This window comes from Malaya genurostris, chromosome 2 (assembly GCF_030247185.1).
Source record: "Malaya genurostris strain Urasoe2022 chromosome 2, Malgen_1.1, whole genome shotgun sequence".
NCBI lineage: Eukaryota > Metazoa > Arthropoda > Insecta > Diptera > Culicidae > Malaya > Malaya genurostris.
The window spans coordinates 117,248,723-117,270,924 of NC_080571.1; the positions used below are offsets into that span (position 1 = coordinate 117,248,723).

The 22,202-nt window shown below is 37.0% G+C and overlaps 1 protein-coding gene across 3 annotated transcripts in view; it reads right to left on the reverse strand.

Annotated features, from left to right (window-relative positions):
- Positions 1–22,202, reverse strand: part of LOC131431534 (cardioacceleratory peptide receptor-like) — a 305,849-nt gene that overhangs the window by 103,843 nt on the left and 179,804 nt on the right. For all 3 annotated transcript variants that reach the window (XM_058597317.1, XM_058597316.1, XM_058597318.1), the window contains 2 exons: positions 21,314–22,081; positions 17,544–17,639 (listed from right to left, as the gene is read on the reverse strand). In XM_058597317.1, coding sequence (XP_058453300.1) covers positions 17,544–17,639; positions 21,314–21,493 — 276 coding nt within the window. In that variant the 5' untranslated portion in view covers positions 21,494–22,081. The remainder of the gene's footprint in view (positions 1–17,543; positions 17,640–21,313; positions 22,082–22,202) is intronic.

The window sequence follows — 22,202 nt, forward strand, 5'->3', positions numbered from 1 at the left end:
TGGTTCTATATTTGTGAGTCTGTGTAACTCATTTGTACTAAACCAGGGAGGACGCTTCAGAATCATTTTCAGAATTTTATTCTGAATCCTTTGAAGCGTTTTCTTCCTGGTGGAACAACAGCTTGACCAAATTGGTACCGCATAAAGCATGGCTGGTCTGAAAATTTGTTTATAAATTAACAATTTGTTTTTTAGACAGAGCTTAGAATTTCTGTTTATAAGAGGATATAAACATTTAATATATTTATTACACTTTGCCTGGATTCCTTCAATGTGATCCTTGAAAGTGAGTTTTTTGTCATACGTTAAACCTAAGTATTTAGCTTGATCAGACCATGTCAATTCCAAGCCATTCAATTTGAGAATGTGATTATTGTTTGGTTTAAGAAAAGAAGCTCTTGGCTTGTGAGGAAAGATAATTAATTGCGTTTTTGCTGCATTTGGTTTAATTTTCCATTTTGACAGATAATCATTGAAAATATTTAAACTTCTTTGTAGGCGACTGCAGATCACTCTTAGATTTCTACCTGTGGCTAACAGACTTGTGTCGTCACAGAATAGCGATTTCTGACAACCAACGGGTAGAATTGGAAGATCAGAAGTGAAAATATTATACAAGATTGGAGCTACACTCGAACCCTGCGGAACACCGGCTCGTACGGGTAGCAATTCAGATTTACAATTCTGATAGCTAACCTGAAGAGTACGATCAGTTAAATAATTTTGAATTATTTTGATCAAATAAATAGGAAACTGGAAATCAGACATTTTTGCTATTAAACCTTTGTGCCAAACACTGTCGAATGCTTTTCTATGTCTAGAAGAGCAACTCCAGTGGATAACCCAGAAGATTTATTTGATTTTATCATGTTCGTTACTCTGACAAGTTGATGAGTAGTTGAATGTTCATGACGAAATCCAAACTGCTCTGGTAAAAAAATTGAATTCTCATTTATATGAGTCATCATTCTTAACAAGATAATTTTTTCAAAAAGTTTACTGATAGAAGAAAGTAAGCTAATTGGGCGATAACTTGATGTTTCTGCTGGGTTTTTATCAGGTTTTAGGATAGGAATTACTCTAGCGTTTTTCCATCTTTTTGGGAAGTAAGCTAATGAAAAACACTTGTTGAAAATTTTAACCAGGAGTCTCAAGGCAACATCGGGAAGATTTTTAATAAGAATATTAAAAATTCCATCATTACCAGGAGCCTTCATGTTTTTGAGTTTCCTAATAATTGATTTAATTTCATCAAAATTCGTCTCAATAATGTCATCGTGTGATAACACTTGGGTTGAAATATGATCATACTTCAGTGAGACTTCATTTTCAATAGGACTCACAACGTTTAAATTAAAATTGTGGACACTCTCGAACTGCTGAGCTAGCTTTTGAGCTTTTTCACCATTTGTAAGAAGTATTTGATTTTCTTCCTTGAGAGCAGGAATTGGTTTCTGAGGTTTCTTAAGAACCTTAGAAAGTTTCCAGAAAGGTTTAGAATATGGTTTAATTTGTTCAACTTCTTTAGCGAAATTTTCATTTCGCAAAAGAGTAAATCTATGTTTAATTTCTTTTTGTAAATCCTTAACTATGTTTTTCATAGCAGGATCACGAGAACGTTGATATTGTCGTCGACGAACATTCTTCAACCGAATGAGCAGTTGAAGATTGTCATCGATGATAGGAGAATTTAATTTAGTTTGAGCTTTGGGAACTGAAAGATTTCTAGCTTCGATAATATAATGATTCAAATTATCAATTGTTGTGTCGATGTCCGCAGAATTTTCTAAAATAGTTTCATGATCCACATGATTTTCAATGTGAGATCTGTAATCCAACCAATTAGCTCTATGATAGTTGAAAATAGAACTAATTGGATTAATTATAGCTTCGTTGGAAAGTCTGAATGTTACAGGAAGATGATCTGAGTCAAAATCAGCATGAGTAATCGGTTCACTACAAATGTGACTTTGATCTGTTAGAACCAGATCAATTGTAGACGGGTTTTTCACGGAAGAGAAACAAGTAGGATTACTGGGATGAAGAACTGTAAAGTAACCAGCTGAGAGTTGATTATGAAGTATTTTACCATTACTGTTATTTTGCCTACAATTCCACTGGACATGCTTAGCATTTAAGTCCCCTATTACGAAAAATTTCGATCGATATCTTGTAAGTTTTTGCAAATCGCCTTTAAAGAAATTTAATTGTTCGCCGGTGCATTGGAATGGCAAATATGCTCCAGCGATGAAATAAATTCCATGAATGGTTTCAACTTCGATTCCCAAGCTTTCAATAACTTTAGTATTGAAAGAAGGTAAAATTCGATGTTTAATTTGCCGTTGGACAAAAATGGCAACTCCACCACCAATTCCAGTAAACCTGTCAAATCGATGAACCACATAATGTGGATTACTTTTCAATTTTACATTTGGTTTAAGAAAAGTTTCTGTCACAATGGCAATATGAATTTTGTGAACTTTGAGAAAATTATAAAATTCATCTTCACTCGATTTCAAAGATCGAGCATTCCAATTTAAAATATTCAAATAATTATTTAACATCACTGTTAAATTTTAAATTCATTATAATATTATTTGCAAATTTCCATCCGATTTGAAATGCTTCAAGAAGTGATGAAGTCGAATTCATTTGGATGATCATTTGAAAAAGTTGATCTTGTAGGTAGATCATTTTATTTTCAGTTATATCGCCTAAATCGACTTCATTTAAAGAAGCGAATGGCATTGAAGGAATATTTGTAGGTAGACTGCCATTAGAAGAAGATGATTTGGCCGGTCTACCTATTAATAAATTGTTTTCGTTAGAAGAAGAACTGCAAGGCGGTCCTGTGTTTTGATTATTTACATTAGAAGAAATAGGAGATAGATTTCTACCTAATATACCAGCATAACTGACATTAGAAGAAGATGATGACGAGGTCGATCTACCTGTCAATAAATTGTTTTCGTTAGAAGACGAATTGGCAGGTGCCTTAGAAGAATTTTCAGGTATGTTCTGTAAATTTAAGGTCGTTGATTTGACTTGTTGTCTAAGCGAACGAGCGTTTAAAATTTTTTCCCTGACAGGACATTTCAAATAATTGGATTTATGATTTCCATTGCAATTTGAACATGAAAATTTATCAGTGGTTTCATTCATTGGACAAACGTCTTTCGAATGCGATTTACCACAATTCAAACACCGTATATCCATATGACAATTTTTGGTTCCATGGCCGAAGCCTTGGCAACGACGACATTGCGTTAAGTTTGCAATACGATTATGCCGTTTATAATGTTCCCAATGAATTTTAATGTGGGAAATGAAACGTACTTTTTCTAAAGTTTTCAAATTGTTTACATCACTTCGATTGAAGTGTATTAGGTAAAGTTCATGGGAAATTCCAGAGCGTGGTTTAGAAGTACCATTTGCTCTTTTTTTCATAAGTTACGTAGGTTGTTACTTATGTGTTTAGCCTTGGCAACACTAAGTGTTGCCCGGTGGATTTGACGTCTCCATCATAAAGTTCGACATTTTTAACCACTGCCATCTTCAGAACATTCTGTCATTTGAGAGCTATTTGTTTTGTTTACAGTGAGTTGAAAATTTTACCTCAGCAAAAAAATGGAATTTAATCGTGAACATTTTCGTGCAATGATTTATTACGATTTGATGAAAATTGCTTCAAACGTATGCTGAAGTGTATTGATCATCTAGGGGAATATTTTGAAGAACAACAAAGCATTTATAGTATTGTTTTCATTTTTAGGCTAAATACATAAGCAACAACCCTCGTAATGCCAAGACTTTTTTTTTCGTATTAGTAGATTGTGTGGATTTTGCAATTTTTGTTGTTTCGCTTACAGAATTGCAAACGATTCATCTATACTAAAGTACGACTTATCGACAACAAATATAGTCCACCATACAATCAAATAATATGGAATAAATACAGTTTAGATTTAGATACTTCGCTTAATCCTTTGAAAATATTTCAATGGTTCTAAAAAGACCCGATTAGCGGTATCTATCCAAATTTTTTAACTGTTCAGTCTGTTTGCCTTCATTCATTCATCTACACCAGAACTAAAATTCTGAGACAGAATTAAATTCTAGAACTGGATTCAAGAACTAAAATCGAAATCTGTGACAAGTTCAGAATTCTGTTGCAAAATTCAGGTTCAAAATTAGGAAATCAGATTATAAATTTAGATCCTGAATTATGGAACTAAACTCATTTTCCGAACCTTAATAAAGGAACTGAGCATGTAGATTCTGAATTCTTGAAATAAATACTGAAACTGGATTTAGAAATTAAATTCTGAATCTGAATTCAGAAATTGAGCTCCTTTTGGAATCCCGAAATTAAATTAACGAACTAAATTCAGTTCAAAAATCTAGTCAAGAACCAGTTCCAGAATCCAGAATTAGGTTTCAGTTCAGAATCATAATTTTTATTCTACATCTGTTTTCTACAACTAATTTCATAAACCGAAGTCTGAAACTAAACTCTCTGAACTTGAAATAATGTTCAGAATTCAGGTGAACCAGAATCATGGTACTGAATTCAATTCAAGAATTTAATCATAAATTCAGCTCCGTGCTGATGTTGGTTGAAACTTTCATCTTGAAAGCGACGGCGTTCGAAAACCAAACGAGAGCTGCGATTTAAGCATTTAAGTTCATTATTACTGGTATTAGTGGAAGATCCTCACCACAACGTCCAGTTCCATCCATGGCACTGGAAGAAATGAACGATTTTCGATCAAAGTTCACCATTTAACGGTACTGGCATGTGCCTGACTACTTCAAAATCGGCGACTCGAGTACGAGAAAGTTCTCCTCATTCATTGCAAGAGTCTGAGAAAACTTAGTTTTCGAATTATTTATTTTATACCATTCACGATTAAGTTCTGCCTATTCTTGAACTGGGCGAATTTCGCAAAATCGTCCCGTTGTAATGTAAGACGTATTCACGGCAAAAATACTCCGTTTTGGCCTGATCTATCATCTAGCCAGTGCACTCGAAACGTGTTAAAAAATGTGGAAACTACGAACAGTTATTATTGAAAAGTAGAAACGATTACAACAGCGCTTGTTTTGAAGAATTGGAATTTATGTGAAAAAAAAACAAAAGCAAATCTGTTGCACAAAAGTTTATGAGTGGAGTAAAAACGAATGTAACCGGCGTTTTGGATGGAAGACTAAATCGAATAATACAAATTTTGTAAATTAAAACTAACTAACAGTTTCTTAACCCAGGAAAATTCTAAGCAAATCCGATGATCGGTTTAATTTTGGGGAATAAATAATCCACCCTTCAATTTAATTACTTGTCAAGGCTTCTTCACAGGAGAAAATAATTTCGAATATCGAACCAGGTCGATGAGGGCTGTGAGCCGGAAAGTGACAGAAGATTAGGTTATCATATTTTTTGTTTATTTTTTCCGTGAACGTGATTCCTAAACATCTTTGAGTGTGTTCTAGGAGTTTTTTCTCCTGAATGAGAAGAGCACTTTGGAAATTAATCATCTCTTCTGACCACTCGGTTCCTTATCGTTGCATATTCGCGCTTAGTGATTGAAATTAATTGAATTCCACCACACCTAATAAGACAAAAGTTTCCTCCAAGCCTAGGTTATCCACATCAGTCTATTATTGTTACTGGAAGATAACAACGAGAAAGGGCGTTGGGAAACTTTTTCCTGGAAGATCTTCATCTTTTTCATTAATCATACTTCCTGTTCGCGTCAAAACTGATTAAACAACTCGACTCCAACGGCACTCAATTGACCCTCATCAAAAGAATGGTCTACTAACATAATACATGATAACGCGAAAAATCAGGTTCGAAATCCCAGAAGCAAAAATTTATGTAATGCACGGATAGTCCAACATATCTGTTCACTTCAAATGGCAACTACGACGACGACGATAGCGACGATGGTGAAAGCTTCCAGTTGGAACGTTTTTTTTATTGCACTGTGACAGCCGTCGGAAATGAACCAGCAAAAAAAAACATATTCAATGTCGAGAACGGTAACCTTGACGCGGAGTAGAGAAGAAGAAATCGGACGCACGCACGCCATGCGGAGCTAGCTACTATTCTCTAATATAGTATGTGGGGAATGTGGTTGAAGCGTGGGAAAAGTGATCCTTTCAGGCGAAATTTACTCTCCGGATAATGGTGACACTAATCCTTTGACACACGTGTGTGTAACTTTCTGCTGTTCCCCGAGGCAATAGAGTCGTCCGGAGTTCGCCGACACACATGTCCACCGGGCGCGGTGGTAACAGTCGATAAAAATCACATTATGTCTAGACGGATTTCATAAATTGTAAGGAAATGTGATACGATTAAGGTGAGCACGACGAGGTTTTAATGCCACCAAAGAAACTTTTGGCGAAATTGGTCTGAGTATTTTACGGCGGTGGGTAAATTTAAGCTTTGCTTGGAGATTCGTACTCGCCGGGTATGGCATCGAAATGCCAACAAACATTTTAGGACGAGTTGATATGTCAATTGAAAAATCTTCACCTTTAGCTAACCGGTACTAGGTACACCGAAACCTCCATTTACGAACTAAACGGGGGTTCGTAAAAAGAGGTAGTTCGTAAAAAAAGTTCACGTTATTTGGGATTTGGTTCGTAAAAAAAGTTTACGTTATTTGGGATTTGGTTCGTAAAAAAAGTTTTGTGTGATTATTGTGGAAACTCCGCATCATATGTTTATTTTCGGAACGGATGTGAAGAGTAAGTGCAAGAAAATGATGTTTGGGCTCGTTTCAAAATCCAAGATGGCGGCTTCCGGTTTATTGAGATTGCCTAAAACCCCTAACAATATGGGTATCTTCGGAACGGAAATAATGAGTAGATGTCGGAAAACGATGTTTGAAGTGGTTCTGAAATTCAAGATGGCGACTTCCGGTTTGTTGATATTCCTTGAAAACCCTTACAATATGGATATTTTCGGAACGGGGTTAATGAGTAGATGTCAGAAAACGATGTTTGAGGTACTTTTGAAATTCAAGATGGCGACTTCCGGTTTGTTGATATTCCTTGAAAACCCATACAATATGGGTATTTTCGGAACAGGGTTAATGAGTACATATCAGAAAACGATGTTTGAAGTAGTTCTGAAATCCAAGATGGCGACTTCCGGTTTCTTGATATTTCTTGAAAACCTTTACAATATGGGTTTTTTCGGAACGGGATTGATGAGTAGATGTCAGAAAACGATGTTTGAGGTGGTTTCGACATCCAATATGGTGACTTCTGGTTTCATGATATTCCCTGAAAACCCTTACATAATGGGTATTTTCAGAACGGGGTTGATGAGTAGATGTCAGAAAACAATGTTTGAGGTGGTTCTTAGATCCAAGATGGCAACTTCCGGTTTCTTGATATTCCTTGAAAACCCTTAGAATATGGGTATTTTCGGAACGGGATTTATGAGTAGTTGTCAGAAAACGATGTTTGAAGTGGTTCAAGATGGTAACTTCCGATTTGTTGATATTCCTTGAAACTCCATACAATATGGGTACTTTCGGAAAGATATTCAAAAGTAGACGTCGGAAAATTACATTTGAGGTTGTTTTGAAATGCAAAACAGTGACTTCCAGTTTATTAGTATCTTTTGAAAGTTTTTGCAGTTTTCCTTCAACTTGGTATGCCTTTAAAACACTATACCGTTCTGAAAATAACCATATTGTAAGGGTTTTCAAGGAATATCAACAAACCGGAAGTCGCCATCTTGGATTTCACAACCACTTCAAACATCGTTTTCCGACATTTACTCATCATTTCCGTTCCGAAAATACCCATATTGTAAGGGTTTTCAAGGAATATCAACAAACCGGAAATCGCCATCTTGAATTTCAAAACTACCTCAAACATCGTTTTCTGACATCTACTCATTAATCCCGTTCCGAAAATACCCATATTGCAGGGGTTTTCAAGGAATTTCAATCAACCTGAAGTCGCCATCTTGGATTTAAGAATCACCCCAAATATCGTTTTCCGACATTTACTCATTAACCCCGTTCCGAAAATACCCATATTGTATGGGTTTTCAAGGAATATCAACAAACCGGAAGTCGCCATCTTGGATTTCAGAACCACTTCAAACAACGTTTTCCGACATCTACTCATCATTTCCGTTCCGGAAATACCCATATTGTAAGGGTTTTCAAGGAATATCAATAAACCGGAAGTCGCCATCTTGGATTTCAGAACCACTTCAAACATCGTTTTCCGACATCTACTCATCAATTCCGTTCCGAAAATACCCATATTGTATGGGTTTTCAAGGAATATCAACACACCGGAAGTCGCCATCTTGGATTTCAGAACCACTTCAAATATCATTTTCCGACATCTACTCATCAATTCCGTTCCGAAAATACCCATATTGTATGGGTTTTCAAGGAATATCAACAAACCGGAAGTCGCCATCTTGGATTTCAGAACCACTTCAAATATCATTTTCCGACATCTACTCATCAATTCCGTTCCGAAAATACCCATATTGCAAGGGTTTTCGAGGAATATCAATCAACCGGAAGTCGCCATCTTGGATTTCCAAAATACCTCAAACATCATTTTCCAGAATCTACTCTTTAAACCCGTTCCAAAAATACCCATATTGTAGTAGTTTCCATGGAGTCGGAAATCGCTTTCGATGAATGACAAAACCTCTTTTTACGAAGTAGGTTCTTAAAAAAAGTTTACGTTAATTGGGATTTGGTTCGTAAAAAAAGATTACGTTATTTGGGATTTTGTTCGTCAAAAGAAGTACGTAAAAAGAGGTAACGTATAAAAAGTGTTCGTAAATGGAGGTTTGGGTGTAATTGAAAAAAATAGTGTTCCCGCGTCCCTTGGCTTTTATCTCTCGTTTTCGGGAGCAATTTTGATTGAGGAAAAACTAAACGATAATTGCAGTTTAGTACCGAATGATGACGACAAACTTGAGTACTGATACAGAACTATTCGCTCTTTGCTTGGAATGTGGGTAAATGAGTAGGCTTGAGTAGGCTGATTTTGTTTATTTTTCAAACGATGATTACCCTTTGTCTAGGGGGAGTGGAGCTTCCATTTCCCTCTTGCGAGGATTGAGGAGTACTTTGTTCGTGGTCACTTTCATTGGTATTGTTGTTGATTTCCGTCTTCTTTTCGTTTTCCTTATTGTTCGTAGTCTTGAGTTCGTTACTAGTTGCTGTAGATGCGCCTTGTTGTACATTGGTTGCAGTTGCTAGTTGGTTGGAAGGTAAGTTGTTAACTGCGACTGGTGTTCTTTTTTTTTACAAGGTGAAATACATTTACGCACAGAGTGTGAGACTCTCTACAGGACTCTACCACTGTATAATTGAAACTACCCACTAAAACACCTTGGATTTCCAACCCTACCTCCCCGGAACTACCGTTAGGTATTACTTCGGGATGGAAGGCTATCGGTGCTCAAAGCACCCTTCCCGGACTAATGCATCGTCATTGACGTCGGCGTCGTTCTCTCCTACTTTTGGGCCATTTATCTCTCGATTTTGAGCCACTCGTTTCGCTACAGGGGATCGACCAGGAGGATGTCGAGGTCGGTCCGGCGATTCCGGTTGGAGCTTAGCTTCCGGTTCGCTGGCGCCTCGACGACCAAGGGCTGATCTACGTCGCGAACTACTCGGTTAATCCCCGACGATGGATCTAGCCTACACCGACGGAAAAGTTCCCCGACGATTCGAACAGCAGGATGACTGAGTCGGTCCAGTGATTCCGGTTGAAGGATGACTTCCGGTTCACTGGCACCCCGACGATCCATACCGGAGTTACGTTGTAATCTACTCATCTAATCCCCGTAGAAGGATCTAGACTACGCAGATGGAGAGCTCCCCGACGAAAGAGTTTCTCCCGACACCGAATCTCGTGTTTTGTCCACGGGACACTCGAGGTCAATCCGGTGATTCCGGTTGGAGCATAGCTTCCAGTTCACTGGCGCCTCGACGACTCGACTTCGGTGCTTTGGCTTCTACTCGGCTAGTCCCCGACGAAGGATTTAGCCTACACCGGCGAAGAATTCCCCGGCGATGGAAGTTTTCCCGTAACCGTCGCTATCGGAAGCGTGAAACGGATCGATCGGCAGGATACCTGGGTCGCTCCAATGATTCCGGTTGGAGGATGGCTTCCGGTTCACTGGCGCTCCGACGATCCATACCGGAGCTACGTCGCAATCTACTCGTCTGATTCCCTGGCGAAGGATTTAGACTACACCGACGGAGAGTTCCTCGACAACGGAAAAAACTCCCGAACCGACGCTTGTTCGCTGATCCCTCTTTAGCGGCCGGCGGTCGTGGCTGCCTGTTGTTCGGCGCTCCAATTTCGCAGCAAGATGCCCGCGATCTGAGAGGTCGCGATCGACACTGCGTTCCAGTTCTCCTCGCTGTGGCACATCCTCTGGACTAGGTTCTCTGGTGTAGTTTCTCTGCCACATGCATCCAGTAGACCATTCCTTTGTGTCGCAAAACGGGGACAGGCAAACAGGACGTGTTCTGACGTCTCAAGCTAATTTGAGCAGCCAGGGCAAACAGGAGATGCCGCGTGGCCGAACCTATGGAGATACCACCCAAAACAACCGTGACCTGTGAGGAACTACGTCAGGCCAAAGTTTACTTCGCCGTGGGGTCTGTCGATCCATCCGGAGACTCTTGGAATGAGCCGATGTGTCCACCTGCCCTTGGTTGAGCTGTCCCATTTCCTTTGTCACTCGCGTAGGGAGGCTGTGTTGGCAGTCCTACGGGCGTTCCTGTCCCTCCGCATAACGTAGCACTCAGCGTCCTCCTTGACGAGCAGTCCAATAGGCATTATGCACGCCACCACGCAGGCCAGATACCGTACGGTACGCACTGATCACACGAAGATACGTTAGTCTGTGCGTGCTCTCCAGCAATTTTGCGTTGCGTTCCACCCAGAGAGCCGACGCCCATACTTTGCCTAAAAATCAGTAAATTTACTGATAAGATTCTAGGAAAACTTAATATTGATTACTGAGCAATAAGCCAAATTGTGTGTTGCCGATCTGCCTCGGCATTTTACTTTATCGAGCTCGAGAATTGGTTTGAAATGTGTGTCTCATAACCTGCTATTGAAATCCATCTTGATCCGATTTCCTGTTTCAAAGGAAGGAAGCTGTGCAAAAAATGAAAAAAAAGTTCACTCGATTTTCTCGAAGAACGCTCAACAAATTTTCACAAGCTTAAGTACAAATGAAAGGTCGTATACGGCTTTCGGTTCATGAATTATAGGGCAATGAGTAAAAAAAATCATTTTCAAGAATGTGTTTTTATACATGACACTGAATAATCAATCAAAATACTTTCATTTTGTGGTATAATTATAAATGGAACAGGTTAGTTGACGACCAAATTCATTGGTTTTTGGGTATACTTAACACTTACAAAAAACAGTACATTTGGCATAAACATCAAGAAACTACAGTACATCGATTTTATAAAAACAGTTCATTTTGCAGTACGCATTTTTACTAAAAATAGTGAATAAACAACAAAAGCCAATAAATTTGATTAGAGAAAAAGATATTCGAAAAATAACATGCGAATACAAATATGCAATGAAAACCACGAAAAAGCTACCGCAGAGATGAAACTCGAATTCACTTTTCCGAATATCAGTTAATTGATTGATTGTATGAATTGTGCAAGCTTTCCCCTTTTTCACTAATAGAGTTTGAAGCGATGCACCAACATTAAAGTACAGATTAGTTATATTAAACAGCAACTATTCTACAACTATATATTCCAAACTTGAAACAAAAATTATAATGCGTCGTGGTTACTCGGGTAGCTGCTTTAACTTAAATGACGCTATTTCTCACAACACGTTTCATTTTATACCTACTACTGGCAGCGGTGTACGGACAGCTCCTTTGCCAAAATTCCTTTTTATGTTCGCCGAACGGGAAACAGTGAGACAGGTCCTCGATGTTGCTCTCGTGTATCTTGTTTCGGGAACAGTTGCTCAACAAATGGTAGAAAAAATGAACCACTCAACTTTTATATGGATGCTCTTGTATACATAGATGCAGACATCTCGCGTTCTGATTGGCTGGTGCTGTCATGAGTTAAATCAAACAAGTTTTTCGATAGTGTACTTTTGAAAAACTTCAATGTTGTTGCAATACACGTTCAAGTTGAAAATTTTCGATTCTATTGGTAGTTAGATTATATATATCCTTCCACAGATCACTGAGCTATGAGCTTTCAAAATACGAGAAAGGCAAACGCGCCTTATGAATTATCCTCTTTGATACTCGTTTATACCAAACATTTCAGAAAAGTTTAATTTTAAACTATTTGAGATTATGTCACACAACTGAAAATTTTAACATAAAATTGTGATCATATTTCCGATGGCATGTAGCAAGAATTATGTTGATTCATTAGATACAACAGGAGATATTCACGATCAAAAACTTATCACTCTCTCAGAGGGTAAATTTTGAAAAGGCGCCCCATAGTAAAGTAAGTCGCATTCACGACAAAACTTTGGTCGACTTTTTCTGGAAACCATGTTTTTCCAACTGTGTTTATGCCAAAATAAAAAAATGAAACTGGTTTGCTTTTCACTTTCTGACGATTAGTTTCCAAGAAAGAGCCACCATTTGGAAAAAAAATATTTTTTATAAAGTTTAATATCTGTACTTTTATCTTTAATTAGTATTATTTGGAAATATTGTTTAAACAATAAGTGGAATTTAAAAAAACATGTTTTAGGAGGAACCAGTCCTTAAACTATCCTGTATGTGAAACACACGAAGAAACAGCTTAATTGAATAAAAGAACCGAGCATGTTCAGCTTTGCTCGGGTGCCACATCGTTCAATTGTAGTCTTATCTCCATAGCAACCCCTCCGCCAGCTGTTTCAGCCCTCAATTAGTCTGTTTCTTCGTGTGCTTTACATGCAGGATTGTTTAATTGGAAATATGGACAGGAGGTAACTACGGGTTCGAATCCCGTCTCTGCGATAGCTTTTTCGCGGTTTTCATGACATAGTTTTATTCGCATATCATTTTTCAAAGTGTTTTCCTCATTAGATATTGATCAAATTTGAAACAAGTTCAAGACGGTTGTACATCCTAACAAATTATTAAACTAAACAAATCATTAAAAGCAAATAGTTATCAGATGATTTATTTTCATAATCTCAAGTTTTTACCCTCTTAAAAGGCATTGTTAAGCTCGATAAAAACTAAAAAATGCCCGAATTATCCATCACACATTTTTTGATGATGATTTTGATTCAGTTGTTGCGCACTCTGAGTAAGAATGAATAATTAAGTAACATTCACATTAAAATTTGTTGTTTGTATGTATTTACATTCGCTACGTGTTGCATTGCTGACATTTTGTATTGATGCAAATCGAAATGCATACCGTTAGACTTGAAATTCTGTATTTATTTTTCAATGTGAAAAATACAGTACATTTCAATGGAAAAAATACAGTGCATTTAAGGGTAAAAAGCAGTACGCAGTATTTGGGTCGAAAATACAGTACAATACTGTAAAATACAATACGAATACGAGCGTTAGGTATACTAGATCTTCGTTCCCGGTTCCGGAAGTACCGAATCGTATACTCCAAACCAAAAATTACTAAAATTTCTCAGAAATGACTGGGCCAATTTTCGCTAACTTAGATTCAAATGGAAGGTATTAGGTTTTTATAAGTAAGTGTAGCATTTTGTACGGATCCGACTCCCGATTCCGGAAATATAGAGTAAAGTGTGTATGAAATTGCAACCCGTCATTTAGAGCGATAATGCAAAACAAGGAAAATTTTTTCTAAATTTGACTCAAAATTATTTTAATTTGTAGGTTGTGTTAGTTACTGACAAACGAATCGATTTCAGCTATGACGGTACCCACTTCCCGGTTACGGAAGTCTCAGAAATAGTGATCAATAACTCAAAACAAAACACCTCTCATTTCCTCAGAGACGGCTGAGTTGATTCTCACAAATTGAGACTCAAATGAAAAATTTTATGATTTCATAGACTTTTGTTCGGATGTGACTTCCGGTTTCGGAGTAACAGGATTAACTGTTTTTAAAATGTATACCGCCATAAGGAGTGTATCGAAAATAAGCTATCCACAAATTTTTCTTTCCAATTATGATAAAAAACGATATTTTATTCAAACTAAAAATTGATCCTTTATTGTATGAGGCTAAACTTGAACATAATGAAAACCGGATGAAATTTATGTTATTCCTTCACGAACTTTCGAACTTTTGATCGAACGCTCTTCATCAAGTTCCGGACAAGTGTTTCATCGCATTTTTTTGGACGCTTGAGACCAAATTTTTTTGAACTCTTGCATGTTCCCAGCTGCCTTACCAGTCTTCTTGAATACCCTCTTCACGATTGCCCAGTAACGTTCGATGGGTCGAAACTGAGGGCAATTTGGTGGATTGATAATTTTCTCAACGAAATGTATACCCTTTTCCGCAAGCCAATTGAGAGTGGTTTTGGCATAGTGAGCCGACGTTAAATTCGGCCAAAACAGTAGAGGTGTACTATGCTTCTTATATAAAGGCAGCAATCTCTTCTGGAGACACTCAGATCGATAGATTTCTGCATTTATAGTTCCGGTAGTGTAAAAAATGGTTGACTTCAAACCACAGGAACATATTGCATGCCATACCAGCACCTGTCGACCGAACACTCCACTTGAATCGACCTGTCCGCATCGCTCACATCCTCCCCAAAGACGACAGTAAAGTATTGTGGACCTGAAAGGGTTTTTGAGTCCTCCTTTCCATTAGTCTCATCGTCCATCAAAACGCATGCATCCGGACACTGCAAAAGACGAGAATACGAGGTCTGTTCAAAAAGTTCCCGGAATTTTTTAATTGCGCGCGTCTGGAGAGTCCGGTGGTCAAAATTTTTTTTATTGTGCTGGTACATATGTCCCTAATGTATGGTGAAATTTTCAGCTGTATTCATTGTTTACATTTTGTCTTGTAGCGGCTGGTGTAGACGTGTTTTTTTTAGCTCAGCGATTTTTGTTAGTTTAAACAATGGAAGAATTGAAGAGTCAAAGAATTTGTATTAAATTTTGCGTGAAAAATGAAATAAAGTGTAACCAAGTGTGCGAAATGTTACAGAGAGCCTACGGAGAGTCTGCTATGGAAAAAACAAGTGTTTACGAGTGGTATAAGCGTTTCCAAGATGGCCGCGAAGACGTTGAAGACGACGAACGCTCCGGTCGACCCAGCACGTCAATAATCGATGAAAATGTGGGAAAAGTGGAAAAAATGATTATGGATGATCGCCGAATCACTATTAGAGAAGTTGCTGATGAAGTTGACATTTCAGTTGGCTCATGTCATCATATTTTTTCAAATGTTTTGGACATGAAACGAGTGGCAGCAAAATTCGTTCCTAAACTGCTGAATTTTGATCAAAAAAACAAACGCATTACCATCGCTCAGGAGCTGTTAAACGACGTCAGCGACGATCCAAATTTACTTGAAAGGGTCCTAACTGGTGATGAAACATGGGTGTACGGTTATGATGTCGAAACAAAAGCGCAATCGTAAACTAGCAAAAACCAGCCGCTACAAGACAGAATGTAAACAATGAATACAGCTGAAAATTTCACCATACATTAGGGACATATGTACCAACACAATAAAAAAAATTTTTGACCACCGGACTCTCCAGACGGGCGCAATTAAAAAATTCCGGAAACTTTTTTAACAGACCTCGTACAATTTCCGGGCCCTTGTTGCTGCTCGCTTCTTCTGTTCTACACTTTGTTTCAAAATTTTCTTCTTCTGGTTGGTTTTCAGGTGATTTCGCTTCTTGATACGCTGGATCATTCCGACACTCGATCCTGCATTTGTGGAAAAATCACGTATTGACATTGATTTGTTCTTCATGATTAGAAATACCACTTTCTGGTCCAGTTTCGGGTTGGAAGAACCGGGTTTTCTGCCTATTCCTGGTAGCTCATCCAAAGAACAGTGTTTCCCAAACATATTAACGATGGTTTTAACACTGGCATGATGAATTCCAAATCGCTTCGCCAATTTTCACATAGTAATACCCTTCTCACTTAGGCATGTGTCCAGAATCTTAATTTTCACTTCCTTTTCGATACGCGACATTTTGAAAACGCAGAATTTCAACCGCACAAACAAGTAAACAAACGAAAGCTGACCGCCAAACGCACAGCATGCTGTGATCTGAGCATATAAAACCATCACAAATACATGCGTACAACACAAATGGATGTGGATAGCTTATTTTCGATACACTCCTTAGAGTGGAAAAGTAAAAAAAAAGTAAAAAAAAATTAAACCCTCAGTCACATTTATGACAACTAACTCTTATTGTCATAAATGTGACTGAGGGTTTAATTTTTTTTCTACTTTTTTTTTGAGAAAGACATCATTTCACCATTAGTTGGATTGAAACAGGTTTTTGCAATCAAAAATACTTAAATGAGTTCTAAGTTGAACTTCAGCCGTTTATGCTTTTTCACATTTTTGCGCAAAGGGTGTTTTGTGCATATTTTAGTAATTCTAGTAAAATTCAGCTACTTAACGAATAACGATTTTATAAATTGAGCCAAGCGTGATTTTACGTCATTGGTAAATTTCATATTTTTGCTGAGTTGGTATGGCTCGTAAATGTTTGCTTACATTTACAATAGTAAATGTAAAACTTTCTCATTTTCACAATTCTTCTTCTTCTTCTAGCGATTTCCAATCTAGAATCCGCTTAGCTTAGATAAAGACGGCTACATGCCACAACGATATAAATGATATAAATCATTAATAGTTGTCGGTTAAACGGCTTGTTTTGTCGTCAATCTGACAGCCCGCAAAGTTCATCTTGGTCCGACACTGCTGGACAAAGTTCGTACAGGGGACAACCCCATTCCCAAAAGGTCTACAAACCACCACAGGAAAATTAATTTTCCAATAAGATGGTGATAATAAAACTTGTTTCAAGCATCTGTGGTAGATTTAGTTGCACGAAAAGCAGCATCAAAGGTTTTCGATATTAAATTTAATAATTCAATTGCATGCTCAAAATTGCGCAATATTACAAAATCAAGTAGTGCTCAATAAAAATTCAAATTTGATTAAACCACAACAGAGCTGCTATTGTGGGAAAGATTCAATTCGATGATTAAATAATTTTACTGATAATCCACTACTCTCTGGGAAAATTATTCACCGATCTTTGTTAACGCTTTCACATTGACGGGCAGTAGTAAAAATCCTTCATCCTTGTTAATCGATATTAATCATTCGGAAATTTTTTCGTCATTTCATCAGCGAAAGTGCACTCCAATTATAACAGAGGACTTTCGTGTGATGCACTTGTCATCATCCGAACATTTCCCACCGCACTTAGACGACTACCGATTATTGGATAGAGATCATCTGTTCTCAAGAAAAACATACCAAAATGAAGGAAATTCAAGGAAAAAAAGTACTCGTACACTTCTATTCATTAATTACCTCGTAAAAGTAGAAGCTATCAATCACTTGTTCGGTACCGTTGAGAGTCGATTCGTTCGCTTTCACGACACTGTAGTCAAGCTGGGTTGGCATTAGCTGAAAATAACAACAAAAATCATACGTTAATCTGTGTCATTAGGAAAGCGTTAATATTTGATGTGTGGTCGAGCATTCTTTTCTAGCCTTTTTGGAATGACTAGGAAACATGCAGGGTCACACGGTTTTGTGAGGCAGTACAATTACTTTGCCGCTTTCGATTAGTGATTGTGCACAATAAAAAAGAAACAACTGTGTAAGAATTTTAACGAAATCTAGGTGGTTGCCGTCAAAATCAGGTTCAATCGATTCCGGGCCATCATGCGGTTAGTATCGTTTTTTTATTATTTATTTGTTATGCATTTGTTGTTAGTGTGACATGAGAGATAGTTTTATAGCTACATTACATGGATTCTTTCCCAGACGAGCGGTTGAGACGAATCGCGTTAGTTTTTTTCTTACTGCACCGAGCAAATGTCTATAGAATACCATATAGAACTGCTTTCGACCCAGTGAACGACGAAATTTTACTTTCTAAACCAAGGGGGTAAAAAGTTACGCAGACTACCAAGGGTACCATGAAAAGTGGGAACGCTAATTTTGAATGACTATATCATAGCCATTTTTAAACCGATTTCACAACTTTTTTTACCATTAGAAAGATAAATTTATTCTGAATAAAATCCATTCGAAACGATGGAAAACCGAATATTCTATTCAAAGTTATTATACAAAGTTCCAACTAAAGTCTGTTTGAAAAAAAGTGGGAACGCTTACTTTGGCTGGCCATATCTTAGCTGTTAGAAGTCCGATTTTTAATAATTCATTAATTATTGGACAGATACGTCTATCACAACATAAATAGAACAGGAAATTTTTAAATTACACTTTGCTAATGGAATTTATGATCAAAACCGTAACCAGAAGTCCAAGCATAAATTATCGAAAGCTTCGTATTTTCGACATATCTTTAAATTCATAACGACGAAATATGCATTTTTGTATACCAATAGATTACATTTGATATCAGCTATATGTTTTAGAAGAAATCTATTTCAACTTTACCGAAAATGTCTCAAAAAAATTCGATATTTTCACAGCAATTTAAGAATATTAGAAATATTCGAAGAATGCTATAATTACAGCAAAGCATTTTTTGTTCACCAATCGATTAAATTTGATACTAGCTATAATGCACGGAAAAAATAGTTTCAAATTTACTAAAGAAAATCCAAAAATTAGATATTTCATAGACATTTTAAAATTAGAATAAAATTAAACCTGTTTGCCACTTAGCATGAAATTCATATCGAACATTTAGGCATTGTTGATCACCAATCGATTGAATATTGCTTCAATAAAAAAATTTTAACAGGAAATTTTATCATATTTACTAAAAATCTCAAGAAATTTTGTATTCTTACAAAAATTTTTGAATCTTAGAGTTTTTTGTGACTTAGCTAAGCACGCTTTCAAGAATGTTCGTGTACCAACCGACTAAATTTACTTTCAGCTGGAATTTCAAAAATTTTATATTTTATATTTACTATAAATCTATAAATAATTTATATTTACTAAAAAAATCGACATTTTTTCACAGAAGTTTTTAAAATGGAAGAAGTTGTAGACACTTACGTGGTTGCAAGTCAAAGAACATTTTGCTTACCAACTCAATGAACTTAGAAACTTGTAAAATTTTATGAGTAAAATCTTATATTTACATCAAAATCTCAAAAAATCTTCATTTTTGTGGAAGTTTTTGAATTCAATATATTGGGAAATGTAAAACAAACATCTATGATCTTTTATGTAGATTGAATTTGGTATTAGCTCAAATTTGTAGAAAATTTTATTGAACACGATTGAACCCCGAAACTGGTAAAATCTGTAAAGTGAAATAATTTCGTTTTCTTGTAAAAAAAAATAAAAAAATCCACATTTCTCAAGGCAATTAGCATTAGCATTTAGTTCGGACTGTTACTATTTTTGAAATTCTAGCTGAAATTAAATTTAGTCGGTTGGTACACGAACATTTTTGAAAGCGTGCTTAGCTAAATCACAAATAACTCTAAGATTAAAAAATGTCTGAAAAAATACAAAATTTCTTGAGATTTTTAGTAAATATGATAGATTCTAAATCCTTCCCGGAAGAGTCAAGTCCATGTGAGATGTTATAACCGTACCTAATTAGCGAGTGTTTGCCAGTAAACGGCAAGACTGAACACTTTGATGCATTTAAAAGCATCATATTGTCATGGCCCCAGTTCGTAAATAAGACCAGCTGATACTGCAAAATATACAAATCATCTGCGAAAGTTTGTGACATTTTAATAAAAAGCTGAGATCGTTAAGGTAGAGTAAAAATATAAATGGTGATAAGTGACTGCCTTGAGGACTCCAGAGTAGACAGCGAAAGGTGTTGTAATGCAGTTTCCGTTTTTTACTGACATTTCGCGATATTGTAGCCATTTAAATTGTGATCCGCCGAATGCAAGTGTAATGAAGGATGTTTAAGATAATAAGTTTGTTGAGGTTGATCGATTTGGCATAAAACCGTGATTTTCAGAGATGTAGTTGTTGCAGTTATATGTAATCCCACTATAATTAGAAACATCAGTCCTTTTATGAACACAGCGAAAATGAATGATTTTTTCCAGACGTCGGGAAAAGCTCCTGAATTGAGTGGTATGTTGAATAGCATAGATAGTGAAATGAATAGGCTGTTCGAGCATTTTTTTAATACTAAAAAGTGAATTCCATCCGGACCAGCAATCGAGGATGATTACAGGTCTTGATTCTTAAAACAACTCAAGTTTAAATGTAAATTACATTGGATAGTGCATGCGTTATTGAAAAGAACTATTTCTGTTATTTCCTATACTGGCGTTGAGTGTTATCATATTTGATATTAGACTTATCATTATTATATATCTTTTATTTAGCCCAATTTTAACCTGTATCTATCTTTTGCTTCTCAGTGACCCAAAGTTATTTGTAGTTATTTGTCTCTGACATTCCCCACACGCCTTCTTTCCTGTGAAGTTCAACAAATGACATTCAACTTAAGTACTGCACATTGTTGTTTCATGAATTCGAGATAAATCAATTTTTTTCGTACTTAGATTTGAAACTACTCAAGCTTTAGTTCGAATAGGTCTCAATAAATGCTGGTTTTTGGATAGCCGTAATAAGGCTGATTCAGGAGCAGTGTTGAAATAGATACCCCGGGTTGGCGGTTCAATGCATACGCTGCTGGTCTTACAAACCAGTTGTCATATGTTGGAGCCCCGACCTGGAAGGATTCATAGGATTCATAGTGTCAGTAGGATCGTAGTACAAGCCATGCAATGATTCTGTACACTAAGAATCGGCTGCGAAAGTCTGTTGAAACAGAAAAGCCTAATTCCACAAAAGGAATGTAATGCCTAGACTTTGCTTTGTTACAATAGACTGAATAGTTTAAAAAATAATTTTGTAAATAGCTAGCTTTAAAAAGGTTTTTTTAGTTTTAGGTCTCCAGAAAGACTTAATAGCTTTGATGATCACTCTTTAAAAAAAGTCTTACAAAAGACTGTTAGTTTTTTACGTAGCCTTGAAAAAGAGCCTTAAAATTGAAGCAAATCAAGGTAACCAGAATTTTTTTCAGAAGGCAAGTGCTATTCTTGTGCGTGCGATACAAATGTAATGCAAATCATTCTATTCAAAATGATTCATCGTGATGCAACATTACTTACTTGAGTCATTTCCGAGCCATATCCGGTACTGTTCAGTTCCAACTGCTCCATACCAAAGCTGGCTCCCCGATTTGTAGACAGTTCTGTCTCTGCCAGTTCAACACTCTGGCCCTCGGACAGCAAGGGCACCTCGGCGCCACTTATCACCAAATTTTCCTCCACAAGATTCATATTTCGCATTGTTCGTATGCTTTAATACAGTTCACGTAACGTTGCTTTTTTTTCACTTACTGGAGGTAACATTCCTCACTGCTAGAACTATAGAATGTTGCAATGCGGGGGTGGAGAAAGTTAAAGCATCGACATTCGGTATCTTTATATTTTCTTCGCTGGCAGTAACGAGCGGAACATCATCATCATCTTCGTTGTCGTCGTCGTCATCATCGTCGTTTCCACCAGTATTGTTGGCAAAACTGGCACAGAACCAGAACCAAGGTCTTAATCGACTGTGGTCCAGCTGCTGGTAGCAACAGATTTCTCCACGGTAGCAGCAGTAACAGCGACCGCACCATCGACAGTGCAGGAAAAATTGATGTGGTCGTAAAAATATTACAGCTTGAACCATCATCCTGCTACGGAACTGGCCAGAGCCAGCCGGTTCGGAATGTCCTTCCAAGCGGGGTGTTTCGACGGTCGATTTTGATGACTTTCTTGTTCGTGGCTTACAGGTTAAAGTAAGATTTCCGAGCGATCGAATTGTCACATCAAATTGTTTCACGAGCTGTTTCAATTGCAACCTTGAAGATGTTGTTATAGAATGCAGAACACCTGAAAAGAGAATACATAAGAGATACGTCAGCGATGGCATTAGTGATTGTTAAATCTTAAAAGGTTTTTTTCCGGAAAAGAATATTTCCTTCGTTTTCATTGAACTTATTAAATTGAATAT